General features: G+C 39.8%; 2 protein-coding genes across 2 annotated transcripts; one reads left to right on the forward strand and one right to left on the reverse strand.

Moving 5' to 3' along the window:
- Nucleotides 1-1,588: 1,588 nt before the first annotated feature.
- acin1b (apoptotic chromatin condensation inducer 1b) lies at nt 1,589-20,234 on the forward strand. The gene is made up of 17 exons (XM_084403383.1): nt 1,589-1,798; nt 2,768-2,833; nt 3,418-3,529; nt 3,988-4,061; nt 5,240-6,748; nt 7,024-7,079; nt 12,538-12,673; nt 15,116-15,161; nt 15,780-15,907; nt 16,165-16,320; nt 16,578-16,737; nt 16,834-16,979; nt 17,193-17,300; nt 17,877-17,984; nt 18,118-18,463; nt 18,552-18,649; nt 18,734-20,234. Exons 1-17 carry the CDS (start codon nt 1,661-1,663, stop codon nt 19,070-19,072), a joined length of 3,726 nt encoding a protein of 1,241 aa, XP_084259509.1. The 5' UTR covers nt 1,589-1,660; the 3' UTR covers nt 19,073-20,234.
- Nucleotides 20,235-20,789: 555 nt separating this feature from the next.
- ajuba (ajuba LIM protein) lies at nt 20,790-27,714 on the reverse strand. The gene is made up of 8 exons (XM_084403398.1): nt 25,032-27,714; nt 23,918-24,019; nt 23,715-23,782; nt 23,082-23,144; nt 22,862-22,992; nt 21,733-21,784; nt 21,579-21,647; nt 20,790-21,462 (listed from the first exon to the last, which is right to left on the reverse strand). The coding sequence occupies exons 1-8, from the start codon at nt 26,503-26,505 to the stop codon at nt 21,358-21,360; spliced, it is 2,064 nt and encodes a 687-aa protein (XP_084259524.1). The 5' UTR covers nt 26,506-27,714; the 3' UTR covers nt 20,790-21,357.
- Nucleotides 27,715-27,728: the final 14 nt, after the last annotated feature.

Raw genomic sequence — 27,728 nt, forward strand, 5'->3', positions numbered from 1 at the left:
AGCTTTGTGTATTTTACCCATGTAAGAGTGCTTACACAGGTTGAAACATGCACCTGTTTCCCTCCTGTCTTGAAAAATCAAGTCTGTGTCATAAATGTACTCTCGTGTTTACAAGACGCCCTCATAGTCTGTACCTCAGAGTCCATGTCCACCTGTTAATTCCTCCTGCTCTCTCTCTCTCTCTCTCTCTCTCTGCTCCTTCCCCCATCTCTGTCTGTAAATGCCCACGTCTCATCATTTTATATTCAGGATTTACATGTTGGCCACCGGTATAATGCTATCAGTGTTATTCTTGCTGTTTGACTTAAGTTTAGGTTGACTGATTTATTTGGCTCATTATGACTTCACAGTGATCAACGTGGAATAAAACTTGCAATTAAATGAATCAGCCATAAAATGTCATAATTTAAATCTCAAGTAGCCTTCTATATATTTCTGCCTTTAAAAAAAAGTGGCCTTTTTAGTTTTCACATATTTTGTCAGTCCTATCACAATGGATGCAGTGGACTTGGTGTTAAAAAGTGTTGAAAAGTCCAATTGAGTGGATTAAGTTTTGAGGTTTTTTTAGATTGTTTACCCTGGTGTTGGTGTGTTAGTAGTTGACTCAAAGTGCCATCTGGTGGGCTTTATCAGTATTACTATACAACCTACTTGGAAAAGTAAAAAAAAGAAAAGAACCTCACCTCAACAGGTACTTCAAAATATACTTTTAAACATTTTCTGGTAGATGGACAAAACTATAGATTTTTTTTTTCTTTTGAAGGAGCTCTTCTATCCTTCTGTACAAAATATCTATGTATTATGTATATATAAACACTGCAATTATCCAGTAGTCCTCAACAAGCAAGCTTTCCCCTGAAAAGGCTCACATATCTTGTTTGTCTTAAGTTCTTAAATTAAGTGCTTATAGTAATGCTTAGATTTGATGGCCCTATATAGTTATATTTATTTGGTTTTGTTAATCAAATGTCTGCATGGCTTTAAGTTGCTTATTAAAGAAATATATGCACATGTAACCAGGGATGTTTCACGCAACTTTGTATTAATAATTCAAAGTCTGCTTTAAGAATGTGATTTTTCTTTATTTGGTACCAGAATGTATTTTTGACATGCATATTTTGTGCTTCTTTACACTATGTTAATGTTTTGACATTATGTTTGTAAGACACGCTCCACAGGTACTTTGCATAGAGAGTCTTTGGTACTTGCCAAATGGTGAGATTCTTCAAAATACATTTTTGTTACTGAACACAGACAGTTGTGGTTATTTCAATTGTTTTGTCCTGTGTCATGGTTTGCTTGTTTAAAATGTTGTATATGTTTCACTGATAACCAGCATTTACTGGTCTAGCTAGTCTCGCAGCCTGGTCAAATGGTTTCCCAGCCTATAAACCCAGACGCTTCTTGTAGTAGCTTAACTTATGAAGGACACAGGGATCACAACATTAAATGACTACCTTGCAATGTCAAACTGTTGCTGTATTGTAATACTCTGGATGCATATTGCAAGGAACAGCTAAAAGCATCGTTTATGCCCGTTCTTTGTGTGTATGCACGTGTTTTTATATTTGCCCGGCTCTCTCTTCCGGAGATCAGCGAGCGGTGACGCGCATACTGCTCGTGCACGGCCCCAGAAGTTCGAGCGCTCGGGTGAAGCAAAATGGCGGAAAGCGAGGATGTTACGTTAGACGGCAAACCGCTTCATTCGCTTCGTGTGGCGGATTTAAAAACCGCCTTGGAGCAAAGAGGACTCGCCAAAAGTGGACAGAAAAATGCACTTATTAAAAGGCTGAAAGGGGTGAGTTTGGTTACAGGGCGGGCTTTTAATACCGTGCGCTTACTGTCAAGTTGAGCTGAAGACGAGACCCGACAGGCAGGCCAAGTATCGGGTGCTTCGAGAGCGGGAATGTTTGTCGAGTGCATATGGAGTTTGGGTCGTTTACCGCTTCGCACAGCAGTTTTTTTTCTATAATTTTGCAGTTGTAACACGCAACTTGTATAATACATTCATACGGATGTTTTCGAAACAGTCTGGGTCATGACAAGCCGAGGTCTCAGAGTTGACATCGTGCCCGCGCGTCGTATGTTTGTAGTTGGGGGCGCGCTTGTCAGTCTCATGTGATGGATGTGCGTGGACACTTGCACAACATTTATAAACATGACCATTTGTTTCTAGTTACTAGGTGAAAACAAAAATGCTAAACACGCTCATTAATTCAGTTTGGGCGATTCCCATGGACTATTTCTATGCAAATGACAACCGTAATTTGGTTTTAAATACGGCGTTTTAGGAGAATATTTCACACTTCTTTCCCTCGTTCGAAATCGCATTAACGCGAGAGACTTTTTCTTTCAGTCCCTGTTTTCCATCGACAATTAGCGTAACGACCGGTAAACTGTCAGATTAACGAAGTCATCCGCTAAGTATGCGCTAACGTAGTGAATAATTTGAAAGGCTAATGCCACTCCCACCAGTAATATAAACACTTCATTCAGCGATCCTAAACACTCATTTGAATCGAGTCGCAAGCGGTCATGTGGTGCTGGTCGGGTGAGTGAGATATTTATGGGAGCTGTCGGAGCTTTTCTTTATATGAACACTATTAAATAGGTTTGTATCTCAAGCAACACGCTTGATCAGATTTAAGAACCTAAACAGAGCGTTTGCCATTAAAAAAAAAAAAAAACTGTTGATTTGTTTCTTGGGTGTGCTTGGAATATTTTCTATAGCTGTATTTTAAATGTGCAATCTGCTGTGTTTGTGAAGGCTATTATGTTGGAGAATCTCCAACGAACATCAACCCATCACATTGGTCTTCAGCCCAACTCTCAGGTAAGAGATTTTTGTTTTTACCCTTTTTTTTCTCATTTCCATTGTTGATATATTTGTCTAAATCATCAACATGATCAAATCTTTGCTAAAAACACAATATACTACATGCCACCTTCTTTCTGAGTGATAGTTCGTACTTTTTAGTAAGTTTTGTTTACATGTGCCTGTTTGCAGTGAAATATTTAATTATTTTTATAAAGTAAACTTTAGAATAACTTTTATACTGGTACTAATATTAATATGATATAATCAATAGGAACATTTTTCTGGTCTGAAGCAACTTGGGTTTACTTGATTATCCATAAAAAAGAAATAAAATAAAAAAGACATTATTATTATTATTGCGAGATAAAGAGTGACCAGTGATCTTTATATGCATTCTTGAAAGAAATCTGTTATAATAAAAAAAAAATCGAATTGATTTACATTACAACTGTTAGAATTTCTTCATATAAATAACATATCCACCAAATTGCATATTTTTGTTCAGGTTTGGCCTCTTAAAAAATCTGGAGCTTCTTGGCTCCAGCAGTTGTAAATGAGATGACCTTGATTGGAGTATGCTTTCTCTTTATGTATTTCAGATTGGGGAGGAGATGAGTCAGAACAGCTTTATAAAGCAGTACCTGGCAAAACAGCAGGAGCTCCTCCGACAGAGACTGGAGAGAGAAGCCCGGGAGGCCACCGAGGCAGATGGTAGGCAGACCCACACGTACATATACACACAGGTTATAACACTGACTTGACAACACCATCTGTGCAGGCATTCTCAACATACAGTAATGCATAATGTTTAAAGTCTCATACACTCATTTAGTATTTCCTATGATGAGCCTGCCATGCTAATACTGATGCACCAGTGTTTGTCTGGGTGTACATGAGTTAACTTGACTTCTCACACTTGCAGTGTGCTCTGAGGAAATACTAGGGGGTTTTCAGTGTCATTAAACAGTCATACTCTTTGTTTGCTGCTTATTAGATTACGTTTTTTCTTCACCTGTATGTTATTGTTGCTGTGCACTCATAGCTTTCATAGGGACTTTCACTCAAGCTTATGCTCGCATTTTATTTTCAGACTCTTTAGTTCGTAAGATACTTTTTTTTCCCTCCTTCAATAAGCTAAATTCATGACCTTTGCAATACGCTGCTTTCAGAGAAACAGAGTCCTGCTGGCCCTGAGGAGGATGACCACATGTCGAAGGGTAGCACTTCCTTTCTCCCAGAGAAGGTAAGAAGCTAGTCTTTGTATAAAAGTGCCTTAAATGTTTGCACAAAGTAAACCTTCATTTGGTGTAGTACATTTGTGCCTGCTATCAGATTTATTTGATCAGCAAATACACAAACTGATTTTTTTGTGGTATATAATTTACTAGGGCCAGATACTGGCTCAGATTTTTCAATGTGATTCGTAAGCTCTAGATTTGATTCGATTCTAGTTATATTTTAGTTACAATGTCAAAAGGCCTGTTTGAATTCATTCTAACATTCATTTGAAATCATTCTATGACCGCTATAGTGCAATTCATGCTTTTTTGACTGTAACTCATCATTTATGATCACTTTATTCACTATATACACAACCATTTGATTGTTTGGGGTCAGTAAGATTTTTTTTGTGTGTGTGTAAGAAAATGTTATAGATTTATTCAGCAAGTATGCATTAAATTGATCAAAAAAGACAGACATAATGTTACAAATGATTTCTATTGTAAATAAATGCTGGTTCTTTAAACTTCCTATTCATCAGAAAATCAAGAAAAATATGTATCATGTTTTCCACACAAATATATAGTTTTTAAATGCTTCCTGAGCACCACGGCAGAATATTAGAATGATTTGTGAAGGATCATGTGACAATTCATCTTGACCGTCACAGGAATAAATAACATTTTAAATTGTACTAATATTTCACAGTATTACTTATTTGATATTTTTGATCAAATAAACACAGCCTTGTTAAGCATAAAAGAGAAAAAAATCTTACCAACCCTAAACCTTTGAACAGCATTGTACATGTACATATTTTTAAAATATTTTCAAGTCATTTCAATAGAGAGAGAAGTGCAGCACAGAGAGCTGTCCATTAAAAAACGTTGCCTGCTATGACAACATTGGTTTTCTATGAGAGCAGTCAGAATGAATAGCCCACACATGCACTCAGGTAAAAGCGGTAGTCTTACATACTCATGTGGTGCTTCCAATGATGAGCCTGCCATGCTAATACTGATGCACCAGAGTTTGTCTCTCTGGGTGTAAGTGAGTTCAACTGAATTTCTCACACTTGCAGTGTGCTCTGAGGGAAAAGTAGGCAGCTTTCATTTACTGTCAAGCAATCATATTCGTTTTGCTTATTGTGTAAATTGTGCTTATGTATGTGTTTAATATTTAATTTACAATGTTTTCCAGCATCACATCGGAAGCATTCATCTGTCTGTAAACCAGGCGGGTGGAGGAGGGTTGCCGCAGGACCCCGGGTTAATGGGATCACACAGGTTGGATACAGGCCCTGTTCCTGTATCTCAAGAATCACCTGATACTAAAGCTGGGAGGATCTGGCATCCTTCGTTCCTCCCCGGCCATGAGGAGGTCGCAACACCCTCCCCTCCACGAGCAGTTGCCTCCTTGTCTGTGCGTGTGGTTGGACAACCAGAGCGTCAAGGCCTGCCAATCATGATGCCCCGTTCCCAAGAGAGAGAGGGAACAGCGCCAGTTGAAGCAGGTCCTGCCCATTCAGTGTTGCAGCTCAGCCGTTCTGCAGGGGCAGCAGCTTGTTCTCAAGTTGATAGCAATGATGATGACGAGGATGATGATGATGATGATAGTGGCGATGATGATGAATGGGGCCCTTCCTCACATGGGAAAAAGGACCAACGGGCTCCTCCGGTACACCCTCCAGCTGCAGCTGCAGCCCCCCAAAGATCCCGTCGGAAGCTTCAGCCCCCACAACACATCCCTCCCCAGCCTCAACCAGTCCACCAGCCGCCTCTGCAGCTCCGTCAACCCACTCCTCCCCCATCACCACCTCCAGAGTTGTCTTTCCCGCTACCTGACACTCCCAAACAGAGCCCACATGACCAAGATGAGCCAGCCGGCATAGCAGAAGATGCTGCTCCAGGGGCAGGAATGGTCTCTCCATCCCTCAAAAGACAGGAGTCCAGCTCCAGTTCTAGATCCAGCAGCCCAGAACCCCCATCCACACGGAGACCTGGTCCCCTTAGCCTGCTGGTCCGAAAAATGGAGTCTGAGGGTGTGTTTGGTGCACAGAAGGTAGGGATGGAGGGAGAAGGAGAAATGGAAGTTGAAGAGCAGGAGGGTGGTGAACCAGCAGCACAAGACTCAGCTCAGCAGCTTCTCGGGTCAGAGGTGTCCATGTCAGTTCCCACATTGACCCCTGCTCAACGTGATGCTCAAGATCCTGAGTTGAAGAAAGAGAAAGATGAGGAGAAAGAAAATAAGAAAGTAGATGAGACCTCTGCACCATTCCGTTTGACATCACCCACAACTTTCCCACCTAGGAGAAAACCAATTTTCTCAGAGGTCCCACCACCTGAGTCACTTAAGTCACCCTCCAAACCTCAGGTGTCAGTCCTCATCACAGGGCCGAAGTGCTCTGAAGACATTGCTATGGAAATAGAGGCCTCTACAGCAATGGCTGAATCAAAACATAAGGGGGTCAAACAAATGAAGGTTCTGGAGAAAGAGGCACCTAAACAGTCACTTAAACCAGCTACACACGCTACTAAAGAAGGAGAAATAGATAAAACAAGAGAAAGTTCACTGAGAGAAAAATCTCCTGGACGGCGCGCATCAACGTCAAGTCAGTCATCATCATCTGACACAGATTCAGAATCATCATCCTCTCGTTCTTCAAGCTCTCCTTCACAGGAAAAGTCTAGCCCAGCCAGCCGAAAGAAGGTGAGTAATTGTCCTATTTACACGTCAGACCTATGGTTTTTAATTTTGTTGGTTAATTCTGCCGTTGGTGTGTTTTGATGATGATCCTGCCATGCTAATACTGATGCACCAGTCTGACTTGTGTCTCTGGGTGTACATGAGTTCAGCACAACTTCTCACACTCATAGTGTGATCTGAAGACAAACACAAAGGATATTTGTTCAAACAATCAATAGAAAAGTACATAATGGAATGAATTCACTGTAAATATGATCTTTGATGATATTGTCTTCTAGGATGAGAAAGAGAAAAGAAGAGATGTTGAAGAAAAAAAGAAGGCTCGGTCTTTCAGGTCAGCAAAGTATTTCATTGACACACTACATTGCCTTGAACAGGTTAAAAAAAATCATATTATTTATTAATGAGCTTTAAACAATAAAATGAAACCATTAAGATGCATTCTCAGACACAATATAATTTTTTTAATCTTTCTGATTCTGCTGTATCTCTTTTTTTTGAAGTACTTACAGAATATAACGTTAAAATTACTCCCTTTTTTTTTTAGGTATGCACAACATATTTATTCTCTATGTAATTTTTATTTAATTTTTTTAATCCATCAAGCTAAAATAACTGAAAAATGTACAGAAATCCACTGGTCAAACAGTGGGAAATTCAAGTTACAAGCATTCTTTATTGTCTTTCTCATCTCATTGAATTATCTCATAACCATTGTCTTCCCTTTGACCTCTTTGGAATCTGAGAGATTTGTCTTAATGCAGGACCACCCACCATGTGTGAGCTCAGAAATGCATGAGCTCAAACTCTTCCTTCTGTTGTCATGCATAGTTTAGTGAGATTGCTACATCCAGCAGATGGGAGTCCCTCATGTCATCATTTACTCACCCTCATGTCGTTTCAAACCCATTTCTTCGAAACACAAATAAAGAAATTTTAAATGAAATCTGAGAGATTTCTGTCCCTCCATTGACAGTCTATGCAACTGACACTAAGTTTAAAAAGAGATTGTAAAACTATCCAAATGAATTGAGGGTTTTAGTCCAAATTTCCAAAGATACTTGATCGCTTTATATGATGAACAGATTGTTTTTAGGCTTTTACTCGCATATAAACATTGATCAGTGAACCGTACTTGCCTGACGCATGAGAACAAACCTCTTTAAATCTCAAACGTGCTGTGTAACACACGAGAATGAACCTCATTGGTTCTCGCACGTCTCTCAGCTTTTGTTTACCATATCTGATGTGTGTTTTGTTGAATGTTTATATGTGAATAAAAGCCTAAATTCAATCTGTTCATCATATAATGCGATAGTGTCTCTTCAGAAAATTTGGACTAAACCGCTCAATTCATGGATTAGTTTTACGACCTCTTTATTAACATTTTCAAAGTGTCAAAGTGGTAGTTGCTTGGACTGTCAATGGAGGGACAGAAAGCTCTCAGATTTAATTAAAATATCTTAATTTGTGTTTCAAACATGAACAAAAGTCTGACTGGTTTGGAATGACATGAGGGTGAGTAAATGATGACAGAACTTTCATTTTTGGGTGAACTAACCCTTTAATGCTATATTGAGTAATGTGTTGGATAATTTTAATAATGCAGTGAGGAGAGCTGTGAGATTTTATGAAGAAAATACTGAATAACGGTTATTGTTGTGTGTAGTTTTCTAAGAAGGACTACAATCATTAATTCAGACAAATAATTAATAAAATAAATAAAATCTTTTTTGAAGTACTTACAGAATGTAACGTTAAAATTACTCCATGTTTTTTGAGGTATGCACAACATATTTATTCTCTATGTAATAATAATATTATTTTATTTTTTTAAATCCATCGAGCTCAAATAACTGAAACATTTACAGAAATTCACTGGTCAAACAGTGGGAAATGAAACCAAAAACATCCTAATAAACTTCTCATTGTATACATACTATAAATGTTTTTAGATCCCGGGGGTTGTATTACAAGAGTTCTACAGTGACACTAGAAAGTTAGACATTTCTGTACTTCATCAAAAAGTGCTAGAACTAAATAGAGAGAACCTGATAAAAACAAATAAGTGCAAATTAACAATGTATTATGTATTAAGCAAACTGATCTGAGAGTGTAAAAGTATGTGAACCTTTGCTTTCAGTATCTAGTGTAACCTCTTTTTTAGCAGCAGAATGGCAGCCACACGTTTCCAGTGTGGATCAGTCCTGCACTTTATCAGTTTGGAGGAAATTTAGCCAGTTCTTCTACAACACTGCTTAACTCTGATGTTGTTGGACTTCCTTGCTTGAATTACTTAAATATCTAGCCTAACTATTTTATCTAAATAGGAAATCTATTTTTTACCCAATATGCTGGACCTAAAACCATTTAGAAATAGCTTTGCAACCTTTTCCAGCCAAGCAAGCATCAACGTTTTTTAAACGACACTCTCTTGGATAATTTTGGTCAATAAAAAAGTTGAAAATGCTAACATTTGTGTATTAATTGTTTAACTGGATTCTCTTTATCTAGTTGGATGAAGAATATTATGATAACTAAAGTAAAATGTATGCATAAATAAATCAATCTTAAAGGGATAGTTCTCAAAAAACAATTTAAATTCGGTCATTTTACCTTAATCTCATGTGGTTCAAAATCTATGATTTTCGTTCTTCTGTGGAACATTAAAGAATAAATGTCTGTGTATTTTCGGGTTGGTTACCAGCAGTCTTCAAAATATCATCGTTTGAGCTCTGCAGAAGAAAGTAAGTCATACAGGTTTTGGTTTTGAACCAAATAAGCCTGATTACTTTTTTTTTTTTGTCAACTATCCCTTTAAGGGTTCACAAACGTAATCTTTCTGTTACTTCTGGTCATTGGCTAGAAACGTACTATACAGTCTTATCCAAATATATATTTAAAGCTTGTTCAAGCAGTAGTTAATTTGACTGTTTTGATGTGAAATGTAAGAGCGGTTACATTTTTAATCAGGCGTTCTATGTGACAGCCTATCAACCGGCGTGGCCTTGGAGGAGGGGTCCTGCTTGTACTCCTCACACTTCCCCCAGCGCTGCTCAATATGGCTGCTCTGTGAGCGCCGCCGTGACTATACCGACGCATTGCACAAGAGAGAGAAAAAAACACAGCTTTGCAGCGCGTCCGCTTCTCACATTTCTTCCTACGCATCCGTGACCGGCAGAACCGGCATAGAATCGGTCGTCGCGGTCCAGGTTACAGCCTGACATTATGCTGTCGGACGGCAACAAAAACGGGTAAGGGTTTAGACGAGAGAGCGAGAGTGGGAGAGGTGGTTTCTAGAAATACCCTACGGCGCTAGGTTGGCTCATCGTTGAGGTGATAGATATTTATATTATGGTCATAATCGATCGAGCGATTGTCTTTGTACGGTGGACCCTGTACTATCTTTAGTTAAATGTGAAACGAAACGTCGTTTTATCTTTAGTGCTGTCTCGAAATGCGGGCTTGGCTGTGTTTTAAAACCCAGTGAGCTGCCTACCAATATAGCATTTTTGGCGTCGTCATGATCGGATTGAATTAGATCCCGCATATGATGTCCAAAAATGCTTATAATGGTACCTCATTGGGGTTTTAAACGCAGACGTTTTCGTCATGATGTTGGGGGAAGGGGTTCTTGTTCAGGCACTTGGGTTCTTTAAAGGATGTGGGCAATTCTCTGGCATTTTTAATCATTAGAGATGCATGTAGTGTTTAATTAGTAATGGAGATACCCGTGTCCACGATGGCCTGCATGAAAAGGATTTCAGCATCTCATGTTATGAATAAAACAATGTTAACTCGGCTTGCATTTCACTCAAATCCATTTAACAGCGTAGCTATTTATGTAAGCAATTAGGTGTAGTTTAAGTGTTGCTTGGCGCTTGATATTGTGGTTAGGAAACACGAAGAATGATCCATAGTTAAAATTCGTATGCCTAAAGTTAAATAATCCAAATGTTACCACATATATATGTGTATTGGGTTTCAACTATTTTGCTTGAAGGACAGCAAATCCTAAGCATGGTGTTCATATGCTAGTTATTGAAAGTCTTCAGGAGGAAAAGGGATGCACCCTAGTGACCGATTCTCTATATGAATATTATTTTTAGTCAGTCTGGATAGATTATTATTCGTTCAATGTTACTAAGTCTCTTACTGCATGGAAAATGAACTCTGGGGCCACTGTAGTTCCGTTTGAGGCGGTCTTTCAGGTTTTCCTCTTGGTCCTTGCCAGCTTTGCATTCATGTGTAAATGCTAAGTATTCTAAGCGCTTGGCTTTTTTGTCCATGGGGGATCTAGCTACCCGTCCCCCTTCCCCTCAGCATGTGTTGACTGCTTTAATACAAAGGCAAAGGGTTGTGCTCAGAGAACCCAGAGGCAGTTTTTCCCTCCTCGGAGCAAATGGCATCAGGGCTGTGTTGTCTCTGGAGACCACGGTGCCAAGGTGTGCTGCACAGGTGTATGTTTATGTGTGTGCGAGAGGGATTGGTTATCTATAGAACAATGAATGCGATTGAATCCCCTGTAGGAATTAGAATGTCAGGAGCCGGTTAATCTGTTCCCCTGCCAGTGCTTTGTTTGCGACGGTTTAAATTGGTTATATCCAAAAGTGTTGCATACGATACAGTCAAATCTGAAAACTGTCGTATGTGCTTAAACGGTTTTATTGTTGTGAGAGCTAATGGCATTGGCGGCTCATGAATGTCATCAGAAGTAGGCTACACTATTCAAAAGTTTGAGGCTGGTAAGATTTTTTTAAATGTTATTGAGAGAAGTCTCTTGTGCACAGCAAGGCTGCATTTATTATATTACAAATACAGTAAAACAGTAGTAATACTGTGGAATATTACAATTTAAAAAAAACTATTTTCTTATTTATTATTTAAAAATGTAATTTATTCCTGTGATGCGAAGCTGAATTTTCAGCATCATCACTTCAGTCTTCAGTGTCGCATTATTCTTCAGAAATCATTCTAAAATGCTGATTTGCTGCTCAGGAAACATTTCTTATTAATATCAATGTTGAAAACAGTTGTGCTGTTTAATATTTTTGTGGAAACAGTGATGAACCCTCAGTAATGACTTTGATGAAGCCCTGGGAAGTTTTCATGAGAGAGCGTGCACACTTATGTGGTGGAAAGTTCAAGGGCAACAAAGCAGATTATTTGTAACGTCAAGCAACCGTTCACTTGATTATTTATTTATTTTTTATTAGAACTTGTATTAACAAGGTGAGTGGACTGTGTATGCAAAGCATTACAATTTTAATGCATCAATGAAATAGTTATAAATGTACTGAGATTCGTATGCATTGTATTACATACTAGTGGTTTCATGAATCAGAATTTTTTTTTTTTTTTTTTTATCAGACTCACAGCTGCACGCATGTTGCATCAATTTTATACTTAAATTTAATTGATATACTTGAATTTATCTTCCCTTTAATTAATCTGTTTGCAGTTGTATTTCCTCTCTAGCTGTACAACAATTCAGTAGTACAGATAACTCATAATTCACACCAATTTAATTTGTGAATTTATTTAAATGTGTATACAGGTCTTGGTTAATGACAATATGGAAGTGTTTTATTGGTATTTCCCTCCCATTGTTTGCAAGTTTTCTGACTGTGGTTGAAATGTCTTGTGTGTATGTGTGTAATGCTGGATGTGAGAGTCATTTAGCCAGGCAGTTATTTATAGGTGGAGTGACCCAGATCAAGCAGCCTCAGCCCCCTTACCCCTTACTCTCTTTCTGTCTCTCTTTCTCTTGTTCACTGACTCTTTTTCTCTAGGGAGGTAAAGCAGGAAGCTCTCTCTGAGCCTGCAGGCCAAGTTGCTATGGAGCTGGAGGGCCGCTCGCATTCAGAGAGTGCTATGCAACCGTCTGACCAACAGGGGGCAGAATCAAGCGACTCCCACCCCGAGGAGGTAAGAAGGCCCACAGAACGAAGACCCAGTGGAAACTATAACACTGAAATATGACATGGGGATAACTGAAGTTTGTGAGGCAGTGCTAGCTGAACCTTTTGAAGCCAAAGTGATTTCAAATTGTCATCTTTCTTCAGATTCAGTTCAGGATTGGATATTAGATTACTGTTACCATTGTTTCATTTAACTCAGTAGCAGCAGCTGTAGCAATGTCTGGGGGATGTGGATGGCTAATAATGTGTGAAATTAGAAACAGAGTAGGTCATTGCGTGTGTGAGAGGGAATGAATCAGTGCTAATTTTAGATGGGCGTTTTACATTTTTGTGTTAAATATAAATCTTTTTGTAGCCTACAAGATTTTTAGATGGGTTGGAGTGGTCAACTAGTTGTCCATTGACCAGATAGTTGATTGAGGTCAGCAATTTTCACTTATTTTACTGTCAGTATTTTTAGAAGTGGTACTTTAGAGAAGTTTAGAGATGCTTTTTGCAATCTCCATCTGATAATCCTCTTTTGAAAAGTTACATCTCTATATTAATCACTTTTTATAAAACAATCCCCCTTTTCATATATTGTGCCTTAAGTGTCTATGTAAATAGTGCACAGTGTGTATATTTGAGTTGTAGGGAGCAGATGATAGACCCTGGCAACATGTAGTTAGAGATGTAGGCTCTCTCTGTCTTCTCTACTCCCTTTTTTTCCCCCTGCTATTTCTATCTCTCTGCCGCTCTGTCTTTTGCTCTTGTTCCCTTTCTCTTTTTATCTCTGGATCTGGTAGTATGACTGTTTTGTGGTTTAAAATCCCATTGATTGCTTTGTTGTGAAGGTGCCCTCCCCTCTTCCATTGCTCATACTGGTACCTGCATACTGCCACCACCTCTTCTCCTCTACCACCTCCATCACCTGCCCCGCTATGCCCAAGCGTCTCGGCTGTACCTGAGCTAGGCCCCCAGAGTCGCCACTGCACACTTAGCCTGACGGAACCGGCCGGATCATTGGCCACTACCTCGTCATACAAAACTGATGTGGCCTCCTGATGGAACTGCTTAAGAGAAGCCAAAATAGCTGGTGAGATGGAGGCGTCAGTCGTATTTGTGGAAAACAAAGAATGCTGCTCAGCAACAAAGACATTTTTCAAAGTGTGAATGCTAACCAAACACAAACATCAGATGGACTTCTGTCATCATGATGGGAACAGTCTTGACGCCTCCTGCTATTTTCGCTCACACTTTAGTACTTGAATGAACTGATATCTGCACAGACTCTACACAAACACCTGCTGCTTCTCACATGCCTGTGGACTGATTTCAGAGAGTCGAGCAGTCTGAGATAATGAAGCGATGCTTATGGACTAATCACTGGATTTACTACCAACTATTTTTCCTGTCATTATTCAGTTTGTCAACAGCCATGCAGCACTAATACAAATGGACTTGCTGGGATATTTCAAAGAACTTTATGCTCCAGTCTGACAAAAATGACCTTTCCAGAAAATTCTCAGATAAACTTGTGGACAGCATGAGATCCTTTGCAAAACGTTGAAAAAGGAAACCATCTTTACCAATGTGTCACAGGTGTTTTTGTGGCACACCATGTGTACAAAGGACTTTCAGTTTATGCGGATGATAAAATGCTGTGACAGATTGCTACCAGAATTTTGGCTTGTCAAACATCACGTGATTCTCTTTGTTTTGTAATGAGGATGCTATCACCACAGCCAGTGAGGACACCGGGAGTTTTTGCCATGCTTCCGTTGCTTCCTGAACACTCAACAACTTTAAAGACTTTCAAAGAACATTGGGATCACAAATCCCACCACAAGAAAAAAAGAAAAAAAAAACCAGCCATTGAAACAAAAAGTGCAGTTCCTGTCAGCCGGCCAATCAGCACACTCAATTGTGATCGTATCTCGCCCTCACTTCTCAGCCTCCTCTGATTGGACCTTTGTTGCCTAGATACAGTGCACACTGCTGTGCGGTTGGGCCATAGCCAAGCCAGAGAGGAATCAGGTGTCAATGGTACCAGGAAAACCCTTTTTCCCAAGATGTATTTGTTTTTAAATAACTTAAAGTGGAAAGCAGGTTTTTTTGCTTTGTTAATGATGAGGTTAGAGGGTGTTGGTAATCCTAAACATTTTTTACAGCACATATGGGAAAGTAGGGAAATTTAATCAAGCATTTGTTAGCTAAAGTTATGTTAAAGTAAAAACTAAAGCTATAGCAATGTAGGGGACTTTTAAATCCAGAAACAGTTTATAATAATGGTGGGATTCTCAAAGCAACTGTACGTTATTGGTGTAACTGATAGCTGTGCATCTGTTCTTCCCCCTCTCCTTTCTCTCATTCCCCTCCTCTTCCCAATGTCTCTTTTGTCCGTTGTGTCTGTCTCTTCCTCCACACATCCACTGGGATCTTGTTTCTCCTCCTCTCTATTTCATTTCAGAGCTCCACTGCAAAATCGTTTGCTGCCCGAAAGATCTCCCTGAGCAGTAAGTGTCTTCAAAATGTTCCTTTCTCTCACCCCTTGTCTACTGACAGGTTGCTGCAGCCCATTCTGTGCATTTCTCTCCTAAGAAAAGTAATAATTGCCTCTGCCCTGCCTATTTAAACCTGCTGATCTAGAACTTTAACCAGTAACGGGTGGGATGCTGTCCTCACCAAGTACAGTTTTTAAAACAACAACTCTGGCTAGGGTGATGCAAATTAAATTACGTTGCTCCAAAAATCGTCTGTCCACTTTGAAAGCAGTGCATTGCAACATCATGTGCTGTGCATTGTGTTCAAATAAACACTGTTCCAATTGTTGAGCTGCAAAGTTAACAACTTTTCTCTTTTTTATCTGAAATGTTTCTATGTTCAAATAACTGAATTGTTCGCCAAATTGATTGCCATAATTGCATCTGTTAAATGTTAATTTAACTTCTATATATTACATTATAGCCTGTCCTTACATGCTTAAAGAAGCTAAGAAGTAAATTGCAGTACCATTCATGTGAAAAGAGGGATTACAGAGTCATTTAGGAATTATGTTTCGCTATGCTCCTTTACCAGTCATTTACAGCTGGATCTGGATCTGCAGTTTTGTGATTAATTTTTCTTGGCACTAGGTAAAACCGAGGTTGCATCATCTGAGTCAGAGCCTGTGGGCGGAGCCAGTAGGAAGAGAAGGTGGGGATCTAGTACAGCAGTCACTGCCAAAAAGCCGTCAATCAGCATCACCACTGAATCGCTGAAGGTAAATCATCCAAGACCACTCCCACATGACCTTAGCAGATACGCAATGAATAACTGCCTGTTTTTGACAGCCCTGCTGCTTGGATAAATTCCACGTTATATGTTGCGGTATTCTCAAGTTTTATTTGATGAAAAGCTTAAATGTATAGACCATGTATAGTTTGGACAGAGTTTAACTGAATAGGATTATCGGTTCTGTGTTTTAATAGTACTGCATAAAAGTATTTTTACATGACTTAAAAATTGTCATCTTTACAGACACTGATTCCAGACATCAAGCCCCTACAGGAGGCGGTGGTCGAACTGCACCCAGATGAGAGCCGTCTCTCTGTGGATGAGGACTCATCCGGGCCTCGTGAGCGAGAGGAGCCAGAAGAGGATCAGGGTCTCAAGATCAGACGCACAGTGACACAGGTGAGCACAGGCTTGTGACAGGTAGCTGACAAAACAAATGTTAAGGTTTGACTTAGTAGGAATAGTATAGGAGGAACACCAGTGCTGAAGACTGCGGCACAATAGTGGAGAATTAACTTTAGTAATTTTAAAGCATTAAGTGACTTAAGGAGTGAATCTTTTTATAGGAAAGCTTTTTGTCATTGTCTTTAAAAGTTGATGTTTTGTCCCTGCCATTCAGTGAACTTTTTTTCTTGTCCCTTTAAACTTTGGTTCAGATTGTTCCGTCTGAGGGACATGAGAATGGGCAGAAAGAAATGGAGGAGGAGGATGACGACGAAGAGCCGAAATGGACAGGAGGAGAGAAGGAAATACATAGGAAACAGGAGAGTTCCCCTGATGCTAGCATAGAAACACAGGAAGGTGATTCCAAGAAAGGTAATTCCTTAATTTTCTACTGTTATCCCCACATATCTTTTTTTTTTTTTTTTTTTTACAAGCAAGATTATAATTGCCTTTATTTTCCTCTCTCAGTCACTCCCAATGATTCTTTGGTGCGGCGCTCTATCAGTCAGCAGAAATCAGGAGTGTCCATAACTATTGACGACCCCATAAGGACGGGTCGCCAGTTGTCTCCTCCTCGTGGAAAAACCTCCAAAATCATACACGTATGCAACCTGGTAAGCACCAGATGACGTTGTTCATTTCACTGCTCAGTGTCTCACTGTAATGTGGGGAAGTCTCAAATAAAATATTTTAAGAGTGTGTGAATAGTGCCACTGAACTCTTATAAGGAACATTATACTTCAGGGTCAGATTTCTTCTGTGTTGTGGTGGAGGCACTAAAAGTTTTGCTGATCTTTTGACCCCTGCTCTTAACTGTTTCTCTCTAGGTGCGACCTTTCACATTAGGGCAGCTGAAGGAGTTGTTAAATCGGACTGGTGCATTGGTGGAGGAGGGTTTCTGGATCGATAAGATCAAATCTCACTGCTATGTCACAGTAAGATTACTATTTATTATTATTAAAGTTCATTATTATTATTATTATTACACTACCATTCAAAAGATTTTTTGGGACATCAAAGATTAAATTATAAAGATTTAAATTATGAAAAAAATTATTTCAAATAAATGCTTTTCTTTTGAATCAAAGAATCCTAAAAAATATGTCTGTTTCCACAAAAATAATAAGCAGCAAAATGTTTTTAACATTGATAATAAGAAATATTTCTTGAACACCAAATCCACATATTATAATCATTTCTGAAGGATCATGTGACACTGAAGACGAGCAAAATTCAGCTTTGCATCACAGGAATAAACTTTTCAATTAAATACATTTTCAAATATATTAAATTGAAATATTTTAATTTGTAATATTTCACAATATTACTATATATTTTTTTCATATAAATCCTTAGTGAGCATAAGGGACAAAATCATAAAAAAAAAAAAAATCTTACTGACACCAAACTTTTGAATGGTTGTGGATTTGTTTTATTCTGTATTTTTTTTTATTTTTGTCCCCTGATGCATTAGTTTATTTTAACCTTCCTTCTGTCATGTTCTACCTCAGTACTCCACTATAGAGGAAGCAGCGGCCACTCGAGAAGCACTGCATGGTGTGAAATGGCCTGCGAGTAATCCCAAAGTACTACGGGTGGATTTTTGCGAGCAGGATGAGGTCGGAACAGTTTGGCACAATTTGCTTCACTTGTTTTTATTGCTGTCACCATTCTCTTGTCATAATTTAGTCATTCTCATGTTATTAATCAAATTTTGTATGCTTCTCATTTTGTGATTTCTTCTGTGTCTAGTTGGACTTCCATAAAGGTAACGTGTCCAGTGACCGTGTAGGTCATGACCCTCAAGCCTCAGGCCGCCCTGCCGCACATCCGCCACTCCCACCTCCAAACCACGAAAAAGAGAAGGACCGAGAAAGAGAGCGAGACGGAGGGGCCACAGCTGTGAGAGACCAGTGGGCCGAGAGAGAAAGAGCGATGGAGAGGAGAGAGAGGACTCGTTCTGAGCGGGAGTGGGACCGGGATAAAGTGAAGGATTTCGGTAAGGAAGACCGAAACGACAAAACGAGAAGGTCTCGATCACGGGACCGAAGACGCAGAGAGAGAGGCAAGAGCAAAGAGAAGAGAGTGGAAAAGAAAGGTGAGGGAAACTAAATCTGGTCAAATGTTTACTGATCTCATTCCCCCCCCCCTTTTTGGCTTGATTTGACATCATCTCCATTTTCCAGATAAACCAGAAGAACCTCCTGTAAAACTTCTTGATGACCTGTTCCACAAAACTAAAGCAGCTCCCTGTATATACTGGTTACCCCTCACAGATGAACAGGTCAGCATGACTTCCTCTAATCACATACAACCCTCAACTTCCACCCCCCTCCCCTCCTCAATTTAAGTCTTTGCTTATTTCCAGGCAACACAGAGAGCCCTGGAGCGTGCTGAGCGCAAAAAGGAGCGAGAGAAGAGGAGGCAGGAACTCCAGGAGGAAGAGGACAAAAAACGAGAAGAATGGAGGGGGAGAGCAAAAGGCCGTGACAGAGAGGGAGGGAACACAGGAGGAGCAGGAGCAGGTGTTGTGAGACGTTCAACTGAGGGAGAGAGAGACAGAGGGAAGGAAAGAGAGAGAGAAAGAGGCAGAGAGGCAGAACAGAGGAGAGATGGCCACAGAGGCCGCGGTAGCGACTCCAAACCTGCAGGGGGCAGCAGACGCTCACAGAGCCGTAGCAGCACCTCCAGAGACAGACGCCACTGAGTGTACAAGCGTGTTTGAGCGAGTGGATAAGTGTGAGGGGGATTTGTAAGATCAGAGTCATCAGCATGATGACAGGCTCTGCCGGTCTTTTTCACTCATTAAAGGTATAGTCCTGACAAAAATGAAAGTTTTGTCATTTACTCACCCTCACGCTCTTCCAAACCTGTATGACTTTCCTCTGCAGAGAAGATATTTTAAATGTTTCAGCTGGTTTTGTCTATCCAATAGAGTCAAAAACATTGAACCAACCCCACTGACTTTTATTGTATGGACAAAACTACTTTTCTTTTTCTTTTCTTTTTTACTTCAAAATTCAAAATATTTCTTGTTCTGTTCCACACACAGGTTTGGAACAACATTGATGGTCAGCAAATAACTGAACTTTCATTTTAAGTGAACTGTTCCGCTAACACTTCAGTCACTCAACACTGGTTTAGGTGAAACTGTTTTTTTTTTTTTTTTTGTCTTCCCAAAAATCTCAAATGAATCAGGACTAATACTAATGAAGCGTCTGGTGAATGTTGTTTATTTTTAGAACTAATTAGGCTTGTGTATGTGTTTGTGTATCAGTGTGCTGTTTAAAGCTCACAAACACCAAAGTCAAGAGACTATCAGTCATATTTTGCTTCTCTCCACCCCCGCAGTCCTCGCTTGTATTTTTATTTATAGTTTAACTAGAGCCACTTTAGGCTAGAAGGTTGTTAAATCAGTGCATAATTGTGGGACTTGAAATACTGTGTCCAGATTCAATTAATATATTTCCAAATGGATGGAATAAAAAGTCCCCTGTCCAGATGTTTGAGCCACTATTGTGAGTTAACAGAGCCAGTCCAGCTGTCGACGCTGATCTCGTAAGATCTGATTTATTAAAGTAACTACTACTGATGTCCAATCCTATGAACCACACTGTAGATTCATTTGTTAGATTCTCATCTCCACCTTCGCCTGCTCTCTTCTTTCCCTGGTCTTATGAAGTTGTGTACTGTTCATCTCTGAATCAGACAAGGTATAAGTTTAACCTTTGTAGAGAAGATAGCAAGAGGCCTTTTAATATTTTAATGTTTTAGTTTTGAAGATAAATTGCAAAATATTCTCTTTTTGGATTATTTTCTTTATGAATGTGCAGAATGTACAAAGAATAATAAAAAACGGAAGGAAATTTTTTTTTGGGATGTGTTGAAGTTTTTTTTCATCGATGCCAAGAATAATTGTGGCAATAACCAGTAGCAGTTGGAGAGGATGCTACACTATAAATTGCTGAAGTCAGCAGTGACATTTACAGGTCCAGGTGTGAAATATATTTTCTAAAAATGATGTTCAGATATTTTCCTTACAGCTTGTCAACTGATTTTTTCCAGACTTCAGAAATCCATTCTGTAGCAAATTGCTCTAAAATATTGTTCCTATATAACATTGTAAATATTGTTGCCTATATATTGTTCTTTTGCGTGTTTTCACAGGCTTAAAATTGAATACAAAACGGTGTGAAACGGTCTTTTGAGTCATTTCTACACTAAACCATTGTTTAAATCTAATCATTCAGACCAGCAGCATTCAATTGAGAAATTACCCAGAAAGCTTTAGAAAAGAAACAACTTCATTAGTGATGAGTGACAAAAAAATCATCTATCCATAGCAGCCTCCTTTCATTAATCCCATTAATAATGGTCATTAGTGTTCGGATGTGTGAACTGCACAAGAAAACAACACACTCATTCATACACACAGATATTTATTAATCAAAACAGATACAGGAATGTTTTTAACCTTTTGCAATCACTTTATTAAAAAAAATTCTCTTAATAGGTAAACATGTTTAAGTGCAAAATCTTTGCTAGTGATATTAAATATAAAAAAAAAATTGTTAAGCAAAAAAATCCCTTGTTCTTTCCCTACAGCAAACAGTAGATATGGGAGTAAAACAGTGTTCTGTGATATTTCAACTCCCTCTAGTAATGAAGCAGGCGATAATCTTAAACTCCGAGAACTTGTATAGAAATATTCTGTTCAGCAGGATTCAGTTGCTGCATTTCCCAGCCACTAGGGGGTGATATAGTTTTTACCAGTGCTGGTATTTGCATTTGAAATGTACTATGACCTCATGTCTCAGTAAGAGTGTTTTCTCCCCTCTCACTATCTTCAAAAATAGAGTTGCCATAGAAGAGACACACATTAGAAAGGCAACAATTTACAGTGGTCACTAGTGTGCATATGAGAGTACAGAGTAGTTTTATGTTGGTCAGGCACATTAGTTCTCCTTTCAGTGTGTGTCGTGAGGGGAAAGGTTATGTGTGACACACCCTGGTCATGTGGCAAGAGTGGCAGAGGAGGTGGGAATCCAGAGGGAAGCACTGAGATCCAAGCTCATCAGACAGCTGCTTCCCACACTCCTGAAGAAGAGGAAGAAAGGATTACAAGCCTGTGCGATAACATGTAGACACGCTCTTATCTGACGCAACAAAATGACGACAATCGGCTTATCCAAACTACTTTCCAAAATACCTACCTCACAGTGATAGCACTCAAAGTGATAATCTTTGTTCATTGACACCACCCTGAGGATCTCCTCACTGCCCTGAAACACACACACACAAAATCAAGATCTTGAACATTCTCCTGAAAACATCTGTGAAACGAGAAACGACTGGGGAATTATTTACCTCAGCAGGTAATATGGGTTGTAAACAGGCAGCGCATTTGGGAGCAAATGTCCTGAGGAACAGAAGAGAAAAAAAAAAAAAAAAATGTAATCCACATTAACAGCTTGTAAAATGCAAATGTTTTGGAGGTGCCCAGTGATGATGGAACATTCAGACACCGCAACAATCAGACGACACTACAGCAATTAATAGCTGACTAGTGTGACAGTCTTTTGCCAAACTTTTCACAAAATGCAACTGCTATGCTATCTTTTAAATTCAAATTAATTACTATCAATTTGATTGTGATTATTTCACAAAAAAAAAATTTTAATCGGAGCAACATTTGTAAAACTTAAACTTTATTTGATCAAAAATACAGTAAAAACAGGAATATTGTGAAATATTATTACATTTTAAAATAACACTTTTCTGTTTGAATATATTTTATAATTTAATTTATTCCTGTGATGTCAAAGCTGAATTTTCAGCATCATTACTCCAGTCTTCAGTGTCACATGATCCTTCAGAAATCATTCTAATATGCTGATATCAAGTAACATTTCCTATTTTTATCACAGGAAAAGGTTGTGCTGCTTAATATTGTAGAAATTGATACATTTTTTAGGATTCTTTGATGAATAGAAAATGTAAAAACAATATATATTTTGTTATAATTTTTTTGTAACAATTTAAAAGTTACTTTTAATCAATTGAATGTGTCCTTTCTGAATGAAAGTATTAATTTCTTTAAAAGAATAGTACAGGGAATTGGATCGACATGCTCCTTTTCAATGTTTTTCTTTTTTCTTTTTTTTTCAGTAAATAGAAAAACAATGCATTAATCTTCAACACTTAAATAATACACCAATCTTTTAAAAGAGATAAAGGGCATTGTTTGTATATATATATAGATTTTTTTTTTTTTTTTTTACTTTGTACATGTTGTATGTGGTTCTGCCACACTTTTAACAATTTGATTAAAAAATAAAACTAAATAATTAAATATTTTTTAGCAATGTTCATCTCACGACTAAACCTCAACAGCAACAAATCTGGAAAAAATGGTTTCGGAGCAGTTGTTAATGTTAGACAAATTGCATATAGTTTTGTTGTCATGTCATTTGTAACACTGTTCAGTCTAACAGACCTGTTGTAGTCGGAGACGCAGTAGACGTTGTTGAGGTAGTCCACTGTGAATGGCACTCCGTCCAAAGCCTTTGAGCAGACCGTACAGCGGAAACATCCTGGGTGATAAGAGTTCCCTAGAGCCTGCAGAATCTGAGTTACACACACAAACAGAGAGCTGTGAACACACACCCTACGCAACCTTCAAACACTGACACTGACCTCACGCAAAGACCACAAACCTGCTCCAAGATGAGGTGACCACAAACACTGCACTTCTCAGCTGCATCCTGGAAGCCTGAGAACTAATGGACACAAGGGAAAGATTAGGAAAATGAGAAAAATACTGAATATAAAAAGAGTGTACAACATTTTAAATAATAACAATACATTTAAAATATATATTCTAAATATCATCATCATTATTTAAATTATTAAATAAATTAGATATATTTGATATATATTTTAATATATATTTTTAAACAACCTATCTTTTTAAAGTAAAACATAAATTTAAGACTTAAAAAAGAAGGAAATATTAAATTTATATTATTTATTATATTAAATTTTTTTTTTTTTATTGCAAAAAATAGAACATACTTCCACATCTCATTAGGAAATACCACTTAATATATTTTTGTATCTTATTCTCTATCAGGAATGCCCATTGTTTTTTCTTCTTTTTTTCTTTCTTTCTTTGAGTGGCATATTTGAGTAATATATATATTTTTTAATATATTATTTTTACACACACACACAAAATTTTAGAACAACTTCAACCCCTATACACTGGCTAAAATGAATATGAGAATTAACACATGAAGTCAAAATGAAAAAAAAATATATATTTTTTTTTAGCCTGAAGTTATTCTTACCATGTAATCCTCTTTACAGTAAACCGAGCCACTGACATTGTAAAAGTCCTTGTTTCGGAGAGTTCGTCCTACAAGTAAAAACAAGATAAGAGAGATGTTCAGACCATCATGAGAGATACTGACCCAAATGAAGAGGTACTGCAATACCGGCCTTGGTTTTGACTCAGTGTTACACTACTGATTCCTGGGGACTGATAACTCACCACAGGAAACGCATATGAAGCAGCGGGTGTGATACAGGCTGTCCAGAGCCTGGCAAGCATTATCTGCACCATATACGCCTTTACCACACTTCACACACGTACCTGAAAGTAAGAATACAACCACAAACACTGTTTGAGTATACTACAAACAGATGCATCACAACACACACACACACACAACTCTATTTAGGACAATGAGGTCATCATCCAATCATAACCAATTACATAAAACACGGTGGCAGAGCTGTCTGGACTCAAAAATACATGTCTCTGCATTCTTCCCCCATAATACCAGCCAGTGGGTTTGTTTCTTGTAGTAACAGTACACACACACACACCGATAAATCTGACCTGAGCTCCACAACCCCTTCATTACTGGGAAAAAAAGGCTAATAGGCTGTTGGATACAGGAATTAGATATTGTAATGTGTCGGAATGAGGTAATGTCTTAAACTTTATACAGGTGCTTTTCAGACAACAGGGAGGTTTCCTCGTCGCAACAAAGCACTACACACACATAAGGCACAAACACACACCCTACCCTCACAATTAAATGTGTGAGAGAGCCTTCCCTCAGGACTCAAATACCTGAGCTAAACAAGCACACGCCAGCACACGCTAGTGCACGCTAACACACATGAACACACCCTCGCTCAAACTGTGGCTGGTCGAAAGCTGAGAGCGCTTATACACACACAGCCTCGGTCCTACTGTATTACTCACAGCTCTTTGGTATGACCAGCGTACCACAGAGCCTGTAATTTAGGGTCATGCATAATCACTATGCTCGTTCTAGGCAGATATTTTTGACTTTGGAGTCTGTTCAGAATACTATGTAGCCTTGGGTGGAGGGGTTATACATTCGCTCGGTGACTTGCAAGTTAATTATTATGGTTAGTTAGAGAAACGGGCTGAAAAAGGAGGGCTAGTATGTATTTTTGAAGTCTGAATGGATGCGTTTTATGTCTTGCTTTTTGCTTCAGAGAATGTTTGCAGGTTTTAGCAGGTCTGAAGCAGTTTTCATCTCACCACATCACACACATTGTCTATTGCCAGAGAGGCACATCATTAGTCATAAACAAACTAGCCAAATTGGATGAGTAAGTGATCTCACCAAAGTACTCCTGTCTGTCCCCAGATATCGACGATTCCCTTCCAGCTGACTGTTCTTCCAGGGATTTCCCTGGAACTCCGGCCGTGGCTGGGGTAGATGCGGAGCTGGCTAGAATGGTGGCAGACACAGGTTGTTCTTTTAACGTCAGACCCCCAAGTAACGCTTCTCCCTCCAGGGCAGCATCTCTCAATATCAGGCGGGTGAGCTCCTGCTGGTAGCGGGTTCCTGGCAAGTCGGAGTGTCGTGCCCTCTCGCCCCCATCGTCACCTCTTGATCCCCGCTGGTCAATGGGACCCCATTCTGGTTCTGCTCGGTGGAAGGTTGCAGTGTGTGTGCTCAGTGCAGGCGGATATGAGTGACGGCTGTCGTGCGCACTTCCTCCCGACACTGTTTCCCTCCAAATCTCCACAGGGGGCACTCCAGTTTTCCCTGATGCCAGTACAGAGTACACCTGACCCGAGGTGGCGCCACCGAGTTGGGTCGAGGAGAGCTGCAGCTGCTGGCCGGGCCCAGGTGTATGGCGGGTGTCGTAGCCCAAACTGATGCCGCTCGTCCGGTTACTGCTGCACCGACTTCCCATGGGACTCCCACCGCCGCCGCCCCCTCCACTTGCGGTACTGCTCGCAAAACTGGACCGAGGGCTCGCCAACACGGACTCCTGCAAGCTGAAAGAAGAGCAGGGGCTCAACGCTGGTGCAGGGGGGAAGTAGAAACCCCCTACGCCACTGTCATGGGTCCTCTGCGGTGGATGAGAGAGGGAAGCCGGGCGTCCGCTGTCCCAGGGTTCGCCACCCGAACTCAAGCGCTTGTAGAACAGAGCTTCCTGCAGGGACAAGCGCTTATGACGCTCTAAGTCGTGGAGGAAGCTGGGCTCCATGGCAGACGAACGGGGGTACGGGTACGGAGGTGGTACAGACGACAGCGGAGGCGGCTGAGCGAGAAGCTGCTGGCGGCGAACAAGCTGCTGGAGCTCCAGAGAATAACGGCGCTGCTTCAAGGCCTCACGAGAATTTGGGCTGTACGCCCCCAGCGGGTCACCTTCGCATCTGGGCGAGTCGCCTCGTCTCAACTGGTCACACATACTGCGGCCCTCAGCCGTTTCAGGCAAGTAGCACGATGCTCGCTGCTGGGGCGACCGGCGCCGAAGAGGGGCGAGAGTAGACGGGTGATGTTCGATCCCAGGCCCACAGTCCTCAGGTACCACAGCCGAGGTGGTATTTGAGGGTGTGATTCTCTGAGAAGTGCCCAATTTGCCAGGTCTTCCAGCTGACTGTCCACACACCTCTACGGAGGTGTGAGGGAACTGAGACGTGCTCACGGGTGCATTGATCTGTGTGGCGGTTCCATTATTGGCATTGTTGCTATTACTGTTGTTATTTGCGTTGGCCAAGTCATTTTTCTTTTTGCTGAATTTGACACTTCCAGAGTCACTCAGTTTGAGCTTTTGCTTCAGTTTGCTGCCAAGTCGATCCATTGTGTTTTAATATAAGCTCAACTACAATATAAAATATAAAGTACGAATTGAACTTCTCTTAGATGCCACCTGAAAACGTCTACAGTTTAAATAGTATTCTACATAAATACAGTGAAATACAGTGTGGACACAAGCACAATTCAAGTGATTCAACAGCAGATGAGATAACAGACCAAAAGATATGAGACAACAATAACAAAAGTCAATAACAAAACAATAACAACAACAAAAAACAAATCCACATAAAAACGAAATGTTAAAAACTAATACTTTCTGATGAGCTACAAAAATAAATATTTAACTTTGAAGATAAATAAAAAACACTATGACATTTTCTGCAGGCTACATGTCGTACTAGTTAGACTTGAAAACAAGCAGTTTGTTTCCAAACTGTTTGCTTGTGATGAATTCGCTGGACATGCGTGTGAACAGAAGCATGTTGATCCATTTGATTGCGATCCTCTTTTTGCAGCTACTTGTGGCCTTGTCTTCGGCAGTGAGCAAATGAACGTGTGGGAACTACCGTCAGGCTTCAAAGAGTCTTTAATTCTCGTCCCTGACTCGCGCAGAACTGGTCCATTCAAACGACGAGTCTCACAGTCACATCCGCAATACTGTTGTCGGAACCACTCGCAAGTCTTGTAATTACCACTTGGATTTTGTCTCTGTGGATTTATCCTAAACGGCACTGCCGGTTGTTTAAAAAAAAAAAGAACAATAGAGTTTAAATGCTGAATAAATTTCCAGCGCGTTAAACACACAGGTTATGGGATACACCACGGCCCCTTCCTGCCTCAACTAGCGGCTTTCAAAAAGGCAAGTTGAAAACGTTTATCTGTGCGGATAAATGAGTCGTCCGTATCCGCGAACTCAAAAGCGTTTATTCCTCAGCCAAAAAAGTACAAGGCATATCAAAGCCTCTTGTTGTCCCGCAGAATTTGTCCAGTCCAGTTTGAAAGAAAATGACCATTATTCCCCAAAAGTGGAAGTCTTCAAAACCGCGTAACAATACAAAAAAAAGCTGCAGCGAGTCGAAGAGAAGATCGCGTATCGCTCACCCAAACATATTCGCATAGATAAACACACACTGCGCAGCCTACGCCGGAAAACTGTGCTAAAATGTTCAACGTAGAGTTTCTTTCTTTCCAAATTTTTTTCCTTCCTCCCCCTTTCTTCTTCCTCTGTGGCTTTTTTTTTCCCGACCGGAACACCTTTCCCCCGGG

This window comes from Rutilus rutilus (assembly GCF_951802725.1).
Source record: "Rutilus rutilus genome assembly, chromosome: 3".
NCBI classification, from domain to species: Eukaryota; Metazoa; Chordata; class Actinopteri; order Cypriniformes; family Leuciscidae; genus Rutilus; species Rutilus rutilus.